The sequence below is a fragment of the Laccaria bicolor genome, genomic scaffold, assembly GCF_000143565.1.
Source record: "Laccaria bicolor S238N-H82 LACBIscaffold_11 genomic scaffold, whole genome shotgun sequence".
Lineage (NCBI taxonomy): Eukaryota > Fungi > Basidiomycota > Agaricomycetes > Agaricales > Hydnangiaceae > Laccaria > Laccaria bicolor.
This window is the reverse complement of record NW_001889882.1, coordinates 963,372-977,008: the sequence shown is the minus strand read 5'-3', so window position 1 is coordinate 977,008 and position 13,637 is coordinate 963,372. Positions and strand designations below refer to the sequence as shown.

General features: G+C 48.7%; 3 protein-coding genes across 3 annotated transcripts; 1 reads left to right on the top strand and 2 right to left on the bottom strand.

The window, feature by feature from the left end:
* Window positions 1-343: 343 nt before the first annotated feature.
* LACBIDRAFT_294240 (uncharacterized protein) lies at window positions 344-5,287 on the bottom strand (the record flags this gene model as incomplete). Its single annotated transcript, XM_001880695.1, has 13 exons — window positions 344-655; window positions 706-848; window positions 937-959; window positions 1,140-1,195; window positions 1,246-1,290; window positions 1,348-1,405; window positions 1,453-1,514; window positions 1,567-1,722; window positions 1,776-1,863; window positions 2,625-3,119; window positions 3,159-3,576; window positions 3,951-3,969; window positions 4,182-5,287. The coding sequence occupies 13 exons, from the start codon at window positions 5,285-5,287 to the stop codon at window positions 403-405; spliced, it is 2,922 nt and encodes a 973-aa protein (XP_001880730.1). The 3' UTR covers window positions 344-402.
* A 543-nt stretch (window positions 5,288-5,830) lies between these two features.
* LACBIDRAFT_326991 (uncharacterized protein) lies at window positions 5,831-9,292 on the top strand (the record flags this gene model as incomplete). The annotated part of the gene is made up of 15 exons (XM_001880916.1): window positions 5,831-5,919; window positions 5,997-6,166; window positions 6,396-6,441; window positions 6,495-6,669; window positions 6,719-6,935; window positions 6,992-7,296; window positions 7,344-7,429; window positions 7,482-7,729; window positions 7,755-7,915; window positions 7,971-8,504; window positions 8,561-8,629; window positions 8,680-8,800; window positions 8,858-9,048; window positions 9,101-9,203; window positions 9,282-9,292. The coding sequence occupies 15 exons, from the start codon at window positions 5,831-5,833 to the stop codon at window positions 9,290-9,292; spliced, it is 2,526 nt and encodes an 841-aa protein (XP_001880951.1).
* Window positions 9,293-9,840: 548 nt separating this feature from the next.
* LACBIDRAFT_297239 (uncharacterized protein) lies at window positions 9,841-13,602 on the bottom strand (the record flags this gene model as incomplete). Its single annotated transcript, XM_001880694.1, has 4 exons — window positions 9,841-12,240; window positions 12,300-12,355; window positions 12,406-13,154; window positions 13,214-13,602. 4 exons carry the CDS (start codon window positions 13,600-13,602, stop codon window positions 9,841-9,843), a joined length of 3,594 nt encoding a protein of 1,197 aa, XP_001880729.1.
* Between the last annotated feature and the right edge of the window lie 35 nt (window positions 13,603-13,637).

Genomic DNA, 13,637 nt, shown 5'->3' with positions numbered 1-13,637 from the left:
AGAACTTTGCTAGAGAGACTTAGAGGGCGAAAAAATCGATTTCTAATGAAAAAAGACCCCAATTTTGTTCCTTTTCTGACTGACCTGGTGGTTTCGTCGCTGGTTCCTGTGACCTGTGACCGCTTAGAATTTCGTCGATTTCGGACCGCCTGTGACGCGTGACCGACGAATTGATTGGATTAGTACAGTAGTGTGAAACTCAGTCTTTAACGAGGACAATGAGTTAAGCCCTGATAAGGCACAGTATGTACTTATAGTATGAATGTGATTGAACTGAGGATTTTCACCAGTTTACTGATGTTGTTGTCAAGTCTTGTACATGTTCAAACAAGTATTGTCAGTCTTTTGGGGATCATGAAGACATGTTGGATGTAAGCTATGTTGGAATCATTTCCTGTAACTCTAAGAATTGATAAACTTCTCAAAATTTTGGATGACATCTGTCAGCTCATCACCCTCAAAACTCTCTGCACCATCAACCCCTGCTTCATGGTGGGTGGATCTAACCATATTGGTTTTACAAACCAAAAACATCCTCCTCTCTGAGTCTTCTTTGGGAGCCACCAGCTGCTGGTCATAGAAGCAAGGGCAGCTACCAAGCCATCTTGCCAGGTGAGAAGGAACAGGGAGGGATGGTTCAATGAGGATCACCACACTTGCATCAACTATAAGCAATATAAGGACTGTGTAATAGACAGGACCCACCGAATCAATGCAGATATCCTAGAATCAGGCTGAGTTGGGAAGCTGATTGGCTGTCCAAGCAAGAACTGTGTCCACATCTTGCTAAACTTGGACATTGACACAGAGTCACCATAGAGGTCAATGAATTCGATGAGTTTTATCACCTGCACCAGAACTAAATCAGTGCCTCTTTTTGCTTGGGATGGGGTGTTTAAGATGAAACCGCGTCACCAGAAAAGGTCAAGCACTGACCAGATAAACTCCACTCTCGCAAGCTATAATATTAATCTAAATAGAAGTTCATAAGAAAGGTCAGTATCGGGGGAGGTATACAAGTTACCTCATTGATCCACTTCCAATTGAAAACAATACCAAAATATATATCAAAGGCTGTAACCACTGGAAATATATCTGAAGTGTTAGAATCAAGCAGCCAATCATCCCCTTGTGCTTACCAAAGTTTGTGGCAAGCCGGGACATGTGGGAAAAGCCCCCAAACGATTCATATGATCTGCATGAAATGAGGAATGTTGCACAAACAAAGTAGGACTTTTTGCTTACGACATTGAGAGGTAGCTGGCAGCGTAAGGCCCACAATAGGGTTTTCTAAGCAATATGTAAGAGAAAAGAAGAGAAAGAAGCATTGAAGCCACTTCCACACACCTCTCCTTTAGAACCCTTAACATCCTGTTTGCAACGTCAATAAGCACCGTGTTTAGGGCTGCATATAACTCAGCAGGGGTTTAAAGGCAGAAAAAAAGTCCACACCATCAAGTGCTTTTGGTTGATTTTTGACCTTTGCCACCGTCCCAATAATGATGAGACGCGACCTAGAGAAGCAAAAAAAGATCAGAGGAGAACAAGGCATGTAAAGGTACATACTCATTTGTTGTAAAGGGTTGTGGGACTGCATCAACCCACATATCGGGAGATGCCCATCGTTCAGGGCCTGTTGTGCATGCTGTTGTACATGTCTGAGTCGACATGTCGAGGGGGGTTGGAGAGCAGAGGTCTACACGTCTACCTGGAATTGTGAGTCTGTGTGAAGTAAAGGTTTAGGAATTAGCAGAGAAGAAGAGTTGAGTACCTACGGCTTCAAGGGTGGTGTCTTCTCAATGAAGTTGGTGTTCAGAACGACAATGGAAAACCAGATAAGAGTTGCCAGCCAAGTTGTGAAACCTAACATGAGACTTAGGGTGTGAAGAATCAATTTTACAGCAGATGCCAGGTACTATAGCCTAAGGCGCGATGACTTGTGCCTTGTGAGTTAGAAGAATTGTCGCCTGGAGTTGCCAGTGGTTTTGGTTGAGCCATAAGAATTATGTCATCAAAATCTCAAAAGACGTGTATTCTCCACTATATTTTGTAGATCTCGGTCTCTTTTTTGGTATCTGTATGTAGGCTCCTTGTATCCGTAGCTCTCTCACTTCATTCTTATTTTGTTCGTTGTGTAAATTTTATGTTATCGTAGCATACTCATGGGTCGCCAATCAATGGGACGCCTATTCTATCAACTGTATCGTCGTGTCGACCGACCCACCAGTATTCACTATAATTATCTTTACGCAACTCTTCCATTGTAAGATGCTCGTGTAACAGGTCAGACTTCTGTGCAAGGAGAAATCTCAAGAGGTCACCATCCAGTAAAAGACTTCGGAAAGGAGCTTCTGCCCGCCGACGGTGTGGGAGGATGCGGCAGAGGGCTTCAAAAAAATTATGAGCGTGATCAATGTTCCTGGTTGTCACAATCAGCGTAGCCAGTTGCTTCCAGATTGTTGGCACGGCGACCAATGCAAGCTTGAAATACTGGGAGAAATGCAACAAGTTCACATAGGATAGATGTAGGTGAGTTATTGTCGGAAAGATGCCAGCCAAGAAGATGATGGAGAGAATATGATTATGCGGCGTGAGGGTGAGGTACTTTAGCACAGGGAACTTACTCCCCTGAGGGGCATCAAAAAAATTCGAGCCGTCCATCAAGCAATCCAACCACAAAGACTGGAGCAAAGGTGCTGAAACCGACAGCAAAAACCGCGCTGCGAAAAGCCAATCTTTAGAAATCATGAGCGATCTCAAGGACGACATGTGGAAGGTAGGAGAAGTGAGGTGAAGAGGCCACTGCGATGAGTGCATCGGCGCGCGGATGGAAAGGTTGGATAGCACGGGGAGAGCTGCAAATATCTGCGTCAACTGCTCATATTCCATGGGCTCAGCATTTTGGAGCCTATGGAGATGAAGGGTCGCAAGGTTGGCCAAGGGAAAACATTGCATCGTCTCTGTCTCCAAAAATCTCAACCGTGGTGCCCCGCCAGATAAGATGTAATCAGCAGCAGCAGTGGGATCTGCAAAGGGTCGACTAACGCGACCCGCGTTGATGCGTAGGCGTTGCAAGAGCGGCGCGGCAACGTTGCGCAAACGGGAAAGAATGAGGGATGCTGTTTCTTCGTGAAAAGTGAAAATAAGGAGAGACCTACAACGACCAATGTGAAGCCAAATCAAATCCGTAATGGCTTGCACAACGGCGGTGTTTTTGGATGCACTGTGGCGAACCAGTCTGTCCTCTGCATAGATATCCACCCGGATATCTAACGCAATTCCATCTCCAGAGCGCTGAAGGTAGATGGGCACCCAACTTAGGGAGATAGTCGAGGAAATATCGATGGTGGTCCAAAGGGCGGGGGTCGTCAGTGCGATGCCGCGCCATTGCATACATACATGGCTGAGGGTTACTTCAAAAGCTATTTTGCGTCTGAGACGACGAGTAGGTCGGGCGTACACAAACATGGCGGCAAGGATCTCGGGAGGAAGGAACGCGATGAAGGAATCTGCAGATTGTGGTGAAAACTTCAAAGGATATTTTCCATCGTTTGTCGGCGGCGGGCGAAGATCGGTCTGTGGGTGAAAGAACCTCATGTGTAAGCAATTTCCGTAGTACGTTGTAGCTGAGGCACGATGATTTACCTCCACGTTTACATGACTGCCAGAGCTTGATTCATCCATCGTTCTAGCTTTTGTTAGTTGCGTGTTCTTTTCTACTTGGTGTTTTCGGCACTGTTATAGTGCTGGACGTTCACCGCAGTGGGGGAGGTTAGTGGAGATAGCTTCGTGTAGCGGCGTAGCCACCAGGTAGCCACAGTAATAGGGAAAAGGACCCGACTAAAAAGGGCAAAACAGAAATGGCATTTACATAGCATATCTGGACTTTCCATTCAGTGTTCACCGCCTTCACCGCCAACTGCGGGCATGCTCTTCAAGGCGATCCTTACGCGACGTGTCTCGCCAGTGCTGTCTGGTATGTTGTCCAAGGCCGAATGCTAGATCAGAAGATTGGCCGTAGTCCAAAAAGTCCAACTTCTCTTATAACTATGTAAAGACAAATGTCATAGCAATGCAAGTACGCGAAAACACTGAATAAATATGTCGTTGTAGAGCTAATTTGGAGCTAATCATCCGCTTCCCCGAAATGTCCTGTAGGCCTGTAGACCCGCAATACTAACCCTTCTTCACGAAGTTTATTCAGCCGAGCAATCTCTTCTGGAAGAAGGTCAAGGGCCTCTGCAGTCGTCTCAGAGTATATCTTCAATATCAAACCTTGCTTCCTCAATTCCTTCAAGTTTTCCAGCTCCACCTCGGTTTCATAAATCTCGACCACCTTCATTGTAGGTGTGTGAAGATATGGATCCAGACGGGATTCTATCATTTGCGCATAACGGCCACTTGTACATGAGATGCAGTCATACAAGGCGATGACTTGGAGGTTTGGGCATAATGTGTGGTGATTGCCTCTCGCAGCTGTCAAGCGGTCCAAAATGCAATCGGTGATGGCCCCCTGGATGCTTTCGCCAGCGTCAGTTTGAATAGTGAGCTCTTCCAAAGTGGCTTGAATGATTTCAAGACATTCCGTAATTTCTGCTTCCGTCACAGGGGGAAAGAAAAGATTGAAGCTTTCGAGCGGACAGCGTGAGCGGCGGAGGAACGAGGTCACTGCTTTGTGCGGCCAAACTTGGCAGTTGAGGAGAAGTTCGCGAAGACCAGAGAGGGTCAGCAGGTCGAGAAAAAAAGCGAGGCCATTATTTGCATCTTCCTGAGCAGATATAACAAGGGAAATGAGACCAGGAAGTGAGATGGGATCATAGCCGGAAACTCCAACGACGGAGACGTTCTGGAATGACACGTGGGTCAATACATGAGATTCCCTCAAGATCGTCAAACATTGGTCAAAACTGACAGCGGTATTTAGCGTGAGGCGAGTTAGTTGTGACCAGAGCAAGCGAAGTGGCAAGATTTGCCACACATTGTTGTCCCACACAAAATGATGCAGACGCGATGCAGAGCACAAAGCATTTGAGAGATCGTGCACCCAAGCCTCTGTAAGGCCTGATGAATATATCTCAAATGTTTCCAGCACGGGGAGGGAAAGCGATGGCATAAACATGGGAAGCACGCCCCCTGGAAGCTCAAATCGTAAATGTTGCCAACGTGTAGTATGCTTCTGGAAAAGTGCTACAAGCCATCGGGCTTGGGGAGTCTCTGCTGATAACAGGCCACCTTTGATGGAGAGAGATAGAGGCCGTCCCTTGGCTCGTGCTATCCATGTTTCCATTAATGGGAACAAGCGGTCTGGCTTGCATAATTCACGGGATATTTCCAGGGACGACCATAACTTGGGCGTGGAGATGGCTATACTCCTCCACAGAGCGTTCACTTGTCCGAGGAAAAGTGGGGCGGATGTTGGAGAGGGTGTCACGAAACGTTTATTTGGTAGACAGTGCACAAAGATCTCTGAGAGGAGTTCCGGTGGTAGGCGTCGTATTGGGGCAAGCAATGATTTCCTGAGCTGTAGCGAGGCATCTACCCCCTCCCTTTCCTCTTTGAGCAACGTGGAGGGGTCAGCCTTCCACAGCAGCCCACAACATCCTCCGCTGCTTGTCCTCTCCATTTAGACCTGATTTATACCGTGTGTTAACCAGCGGAGATGTGCTTCGTGATGATCAATGGATTGATGAATCCGGGGAAGGTCAACTTCTTTCAGTGTACCAGGCGAACGGATCCAGCGCCTGAGCTCTTCTATCGAAAAGTCCTCTGATGGGACAGTCTGCGTGCGCACTGGGGTGTTAGAAATGGATTTGCCAAAAGGAAACCGAAGATGATACATGTTTTGAAGCTGAAGGCCGTCAACGGTTTATATGACAGTGCCACTGCGGTGTCTGGACACAGCCCATACCTCTACGAAAGGTACGTTAGCTTCTAGAATCAACAGGCGCAATCAATAAGTAGGACATGCGGTATTACTTACACCCAACGAGAAATAGATTTTGTGTATTCGAAAGGTTGTATCGTGCTCAACGCCTGATCATCGCTGGGCTTGACAATGAGCGTGTACGGCGGTGGTCGGGGTCCCTGAGAAAGCAGTGTTGTGACAATGTGACGGTTGTTGTCGTTGTCGCTGTTTACGCTGTTTCTGAGCGGCAGTTGGTTGTAGGTTTGTAGCCTTTCATCGTCTTCCTCGCGTCCACAGTGACCGTTTCTAACTCTGTCATATATCCCGTGTTCTTCTTCAAAAGGCGTTATAGAGCGTAAAGCTTTTGTCTACTGTAAAGCTCTTGTCTTCTTCATCGTTATCTTCTTTCGTCGCGCACTCGCCGCTGTCGACGTCTCCTCGGTTTAATTCTTTCTTTTCTTCCTTGCCTTTTCTTCTATGGCTACCACAGCGAGACAATCAAAGCCCGCTAGGAAAGGCGCTGCTGAGCCAGCTCGGTATGTCTCTTATATTCCCGCATCTTTGATCCCACCAATTCATCGTTCGTCAGTCGTCCCCAGGCATGGACTGGTGCACGAGCTTCCCCTACTTTCACGCCTTCAGGCAGCTCTCCTCGTCCGCAACCAGCGCCCCCCGCTTCTTCAACCCCAACGCCGGGCCACCAGAACGGTGCCCGTTCAGACGCCGCTCGTGACCGCATATTGCAGTCCCTCACCGGCCTGACAGTAGGCTTAACCTCCCGATGAATTCGATTGACCTGACGGAGTTACTCAGGGTACCACGGTGACTCTCTTAACCAAAACATCTCAGCGTTATGAGGGCGTCATCTTCTCGACAAGCTCAGAGGGCGACACGACTGGAGTTACATTAAAGGACGTCAAGGAAATAACAAACCCTGGTGCTTCTCTCAAGGATATCCTTTTTATTGCATCCACCAATATCGAGTCCTGGACCTCGGGACCAGCCGACGCGAAGATCCCAAATGGCGATTGTAAGGTTTTCCCAAGTGAATGTAGCCAATTGCAAACCCTTAATATACATCTTCAGCTTTCCGAACAGATGCTGATATCAGCCAGAAGAAAGGCCTTGGAAGAGAACGCGAGTTACAAGCGTGGGTTTCAAGTGGGGACGGCTCAGTCCCTCCTGTGTTGACTGCTCCCGGCGACGATGACACATTTGGGCCTGGTTCGACCGGAAATACATCCTGGGATCAATTCACTGCCAACGAACAACTTTTCGGTGTAAAAGCCAGTTTCGACGAAGACATATACACGACAAAGCTGGATCGAAGCGCACCAGATTTCAAGGAACGGGAGCGCAAGGCACAACGCATTGCAAATGAGATTATCGGGGTTCGTCCAACTTACTGATGATTTCAACTTTGCCATTCTTACTTGAGATAACTAAGGCCGCGACGAACAACCCGCACATTGCTGAAGAAAGAGGATTCAATATTGACGATAGTGGCGTTAATGAGGAAGACAAGTGCGTGGTCTAACACGTGTGACCCCTTCACAAATTCTTACTCTCTTCGTAGATATGGTGCTGTGGTCCGAGGGACCAATGCTTATGTCCCTCCAGGTGCTCGGACGAAAGGAGGCCTCTCTCCTCCCGTCAACAACGCGGCAAACGCAACGAAACCTGACATTCCCAAGGTTTCCGTGAATGGTCCAGATGGTTCCAACGTTGTACCTTCAACGCAATCGTCATCCTCCCCTAAGCCTCCCTCTCCAGCCCCCCCTGGCCCTGGAGCTACAAATAATTCTAACAAGGCAATCAGCTCATGTTCATTCTACTCTTCTCCAACCAGCTAATGTATTTGCCGTTCAGCCTCCAGCGGATCCCCTCCCTGCCTTCCGTGACTTTGTCACAAACGAGAAACAACGTTTGACTCAAAAACGACAGGCCCTCGTAAAAAGCGAAATGGACAAACGAATGGCGGATTTGATCAAATTCAGTCAGAACTTCAAGGTACGTGATTTGCTCTTCTGGTTCCATCTCGGAGGCTCTCAACCTCAGGTTCTAGCTTAACAAACCCATCCCTGACGACCTTGTTTCGATTCTTGCAAAAGACGAGGAAAAGCAACGTCAAATCCGGGAGAAAGCGAACAAGGATGCTTCCTCAGCTCAAGCAAGGTCCATCGGTGCCTCCACTCCTGCTACTGCCTCTCGTGGCGTCGTCGCTGGCGCTAAGATCCCAGATTCTGCTCGCAAACCTGGTGCGGCGTTGCCCACATCGAAGACTGTGGCGAGCAATCTTGGCCAACACCCACCATCAGCTGCCCAGAAGGTGACAACTGGTACGAAGACGACGATAGAGCCCACAAACAAAAAAGCTGTCAACATGTTCATTCAGTCAATTCCACCCTTCAAGGGCGGGAAAGCTAAGCAGCCGTCGAATCCATCTATCACAGCTAGCGTTTCTACGCCCAAGGTTACCACCTCAAACACCAACGGGGCGACAGCAGCGCCAAGCCCGCCGGCTCAGACGCCCGCATCGCCAAACACCGCCGCAAACAGGTTGAACGTCAACGCTTCTTCATTCAGGCCAGTTGCAAAGGTAGGCTTTCTCATCTGCCCCCTCTGTTTTTCTGACATACCCATCTTATATTCCAGTCTTCTGCTTCTCCAAATCCCACACCATCCGCTTCGGCGTCCCTCTCTCCAAGGCCCAAATCTGAATCGGTAAGTATATCTATGTGGTCGCAGTTCGAAACTCAAGTGCCGACCAATAGAGCCCTTCGACGCCTAACCCCTTTTACGGGACACGACCTTTCAAGAAAAGTCCGCCAGTCCACATCAAGGATGACTTTAACCCTTTCAAGCACAACAAAGTGGTAGATGCTTCGCAAGTCTGTAAGTTGGCATAACTTGCAGGCAGCATTTTCTCTCTTGATGATAAATTTGGTTTAGCTGCCATTTGGCCTTATAATGGCAAGCGATACATGCAAATGTTCCCCCCTTTGCAACACCCCTCTCAGCACCCCCACATGGTCCCACCCATTCCTCCCCCGATGCCGCCTCCCTCGTACGAGGAAGATTCCGCAGCCCAAGCCGCACAGCGTGGATATGTTTACGCGTACCCTTACGCATATCCAGGACAAGTTTGTGATGTGTTCGATTTTACGTCCTGTTCTAATTCTTTTCAACCTATAGCCAATGATGCCTGGAATGCCTCCCCCTGGTCCCCCTGGCACGTACATGCCAGGACCATTCATGCAACATATGCCTTACCCTCCTGGAATGCCACCTCCGAGCGGTTCGTTCTTGAATCAGCATGCTTCTATAATCTGACGGCTATAATTCCATAGCGATGTACTCTCCTGCCATGGGCCAGATGCCGCGTAAGCGAACTACCTATTGAATTCAGAATCATCTGTAACACGTATCACATAGCCCCTCAAGCATACATGCAGCCACCTCCTGGTGCATATCCACCTCCTCCAAATGGTGCTGGGCCACGACCCTCGATGCCTCCTACTCCAATTCCGTCTCATGCCCACCCATATTACCACCAGAGTCCCCAGTGTATGATCACATTCTATCTGCACACTTGCAAAATGCTCATGATGCCCACAGTGCAACACGCAGTGCCTTACCAGATGATGATGCCTCCACCGCCGCCCAACGCCCCACACCCGTACGATGGTGCACCGCCCGTTCAGATGGGCGGACATGCTTGAACACTCGAGCAGACATTGATGTTGTAGTCGCCATCCTTCAGGGTTTTTTTTCTAGTCGCCTATGCTTTCTGGAATCCACGAACACCCATGTACCTAGCACCACTACTACTTACTATGTCGTACCTGTGGATTCTAGAACCGTGCGTGATAAGGATCCAGTAGAGAACATCCATAGGGCAAAATATCAACCAAGCGCAATAAATACAGATGTGTTCAACGAACATAACAGGACATTTCCACCTTCTTCAACAAGCCCTTCAGAGTGTTACTAGTCCGATTACAATTGGACTGTAACCAGGTTTCCATCTCTCTCCGTAGCGCACTGAGCTCGTCACAGACGGGCAATTCTCCGTTCGGTCTAACGAGGCAAGGATTGAGCAAGACGTCAAACAACCTAGACCACAACTCTGTCTGCCAATAACGCTTGAAAGGAGTGCTGAGCTTGTATCGATGTTCCCCAGGCGAAAGAGGCACCACAGAATTTGCTTGAATGTACTTGCCGAATAACATGCAATGTATGATCCCAGCGAGACCGTAGTAGTCCGTCTGATATGTCCAAGACCTGTTTTCTCGGATCTCGAAGCAATCGCGTTCGTCTGTTGCCCACTCAGCAACGTATTGTTGGTCAGGTGGAAACAGCCTCGTGTCGATAGTTCTCCCAAAGTCAATGACTTTGAGACCTTTGCAGCTCCATCCTCCTTCGCCAGAGGGCTGGTATATGCTCGACCAAGCCGAATTACCACCTGGGATATCTTCTAATCGTAAAAGGCAATTGTCAATCTTCAGGTCGCCGTGGATGATGCCAACGCTGTGCATGCCTTCTAGTATACGGAGAAGCTCAATGGAGAAGAACACGACCAAAAGTTCGTCAAGACAAGCACCAGCTTGCGAGACCCCAGCTGCGACGGCGTTATTGACGATGCTGAGAAGCATCCCTTGCGAGCAAAAGTCGAGGACAAGATAACTTTCGTCATTGTACGCGTACAGCGCGTGGGGGAGCACAATAGACCGTCGGAGGGAAGATGGCAAAGCTGAATGCAACCTTCGAAGGACGTGATATTCCCAAAGATTCCTTGGTTTAACAACTTTAAGAGCGACCAGAGAAGATCCTTCTTCGTCCTCCTCCTCGTAATCTTCCTCATCTTCATCCTCGTCACCCATACGCGTGCCCACATCACGAGCCTTGAAAACGCACCCAAAGCCACCTTCTCCAATTTTCTCTGAGACGTTGAATCTATTGCCTTCCAACGTCAAAGGGAAACAAGCTGACATTTCAAGGGTGCCAGCATTATTACTGGACCCACTAGCCTTCCTGCTTTTTTTGAAGAATTTCTGGAGCTCATCCAGTCTTTTGGAAGGCTGGTCTCGCAAATCGTGGAAGTATGGGTCTGTTGGGATGCGCGAGAGAAGGGTTGACAAAATTGGGGGGTCGAATGGGTTGCATGGATTTGGAGGTCGGAATTTAGAGTTCAGCGTTAATGTATCACCAAGGCTGAGCGAGCCCGTCCTCTCCTCAATGACAGCCATATCAGGGTCGTCACGCTGGGGTACTTGCAAATGCAAAGGCTCAATGAAGTCGCTTGCTTCTAGTTCATCGTCGTCCTCCCCGTTCTTATGCTGCAGCTCAGCTGCAAGCCGTTCCGCTGCCTCGATTGCCGCATGCTCGTCGCGCCGTGGAGGAATAAACACACTGGATTTGGGAGAACCTTCTCCATCTTGTAATGGGTGCCCGAAGCGACCACTAGGTGTAGCGCCTCGTGTACTCGTGGTGAATTCAAAGGTTCGCTCGGTGATGGGTGTCATAACATTGAACTGACCAAAACGACCTCCTAGTGGCACCTCCTGGTAAGAATGCTCCTCCTCGTACTCCTCTGGGAGGTGTTCAGGCGCCAGGGGTATCTCGTATTGCTCCAATTGAGAATCCTCTTCCTCGTAATCACCTTGGTCAAGGTACTGCGCCTCCTCCACCTTATCCTCCTCTGACTCCTCGTCGCTATTCTCTATATTTGTGACCGACTTGGTCCATGGAAGTTCAGGCTCTGCTGCAATCAGTGAAAGTTCTGACGGGTGTTTGTCTTCGACAGCCTCCTGATCAATAAATGGCTTGAAAGTTGATGAAGGAGTATCCTTGAACGGTTTGAACGCTGATCCGGAGTCTGCGAATGGCGTGAAGACCGACGGGGTTTTTGGAGTTGCTATACCCCTAGCGTTTTCGTCCTGTTCCGGAGGCCGACTAAAGACTTTGAACGGAGTTTGCGAATTTTCATCTAAGAACGGTGTGAATGGAGAGGATCGAGGGCCCTCTGCAGGATGAGATGATAGGTCGTGGTGCGATTTAGCTCGCTCATGAGTAAGAGTGGATTTTGGTTTAGGCAAGGGTTTCCCATGATCATCGGTGAAGACATCTCGAAGAGGAGCGAGAGGGACAGGTTTGATTTGAGCAGGAGTGAAAACTTTAGAGAATACAACCTCGGATGGTTTCTCTTCTGGTACAGACTTAAGACTCAGCGGGTTGGCTTTTGCAGCCGGGGTAATTAGTCCTTTGGCTTGAAGCGCAGGCCTGGACGTAATGAGTGGTGTTTTATTTTGTTGTGAATCGACAAAAGGTGTAAACTGCGGGTTGGGTTTATGAGTTTGAGATTTGGTGGTACTGAAGGGAAGAAGAGACGAACCTTCGCTGCAGGAGTCGTCCGATGCTGAGCGTTTTCATCTACAAATGGCTGGAATCCTGAAGAGGTCTCAGCGGATCAATGCAATGAAAAGGACAATTGATCTTACCTGTCGGTGGCTTCGCTTTACCCCCATTATCGTTCTCTCGTGAAAACGCGGCCCTCAGAGGAACGACGGGGGTCACGGGTTCAATCTTTTTCAGGGGAGCATACTTGCTTCCGGGGACAGCAAGCTTCGTTGTCTTCTCTGGAGAGTTGTACATTCCAAACACATCCGCTAAAGCCTCCTTCGTATTGATCGTTACTGTCGGTTCTGGTCCACCACCTATCAAACTTCTCCTTCCGCTCCCAAGGTATCTGGTAGATTTTTGGCCATCATCGTTGAAATCGACAGGAACCGAAGAAGAGGATGAAGAGGATGAGGCAGAAAATCGTGAGGAGTCGGTCAATGGGGGAGGCCATTTCTTTCCTAAAAGGCCCATAGAGCGAGCCCTGGACTCTTGTATACAATATTCAACACGATCATCCGTAAACAAAAGCGACATGTTGAATCTTAGTTTCTCTGGTCGCTTGCCAGGAGCTGGAGGAGCAAGCATGACTGCATAGCGCGAGGCCGGCGTAGAATTGAGAATAACTTGATTGGTAGTGGATGAGGATGGCAAGGACGTTGAGGATGTAGATGCAGGTGTGGTATGAAATTGGGTCACCTGTGGGTTGGGTATTGACGATCCTGGCGAGTTAGCACTGAGCTGAGATCCCCTCCGGCCCTGAAATTCCCGATATCTGTTCTTCAAACGCTCCAGCGGTCGTACCTGGCGCTTAATGCCTTTCTTGTATATCATATCTGCATCCTGTAGCCTAAATACTGAGGATTAGCTGCGCGCAGATGCTTTTGTCGTAAGTCCTACTAGGCGCACCTGCCATCTTGCTCCAATAAAGTTGCATAATCCTCGTATAGCGCAGAATATGAGGTCCCAATCTCGTTGGCCACCAGAAACGAGAAGATCGAAATGGCACCAGCTCGATCCATCTGCCTTGCGTAGAGTGCCCAAAGCTTCAAGTATCGGAGATCCGTCTTATATATGGGGTCTTCCTTAAATTGCCCCGTCGCCTCTTCCAAAAGTTCCAGTAACCCAGAGCTGGGGTCTTTCTCTCCGTAGTTTTTGACTGTCCATTGCACAAATTGATGATAAACTGCCAGAGGGTCATCTTCTTCATTGAGCGCCGAGGCAACTTGTGACCGGTATTTTTGTCGCTGGTCCTCTCGAGCATTATTGGGAACTACATCGCTTGAGCGTAGCACCATGAGTGAAGCGAATAAAGTTGAACTTTGTTTATTCT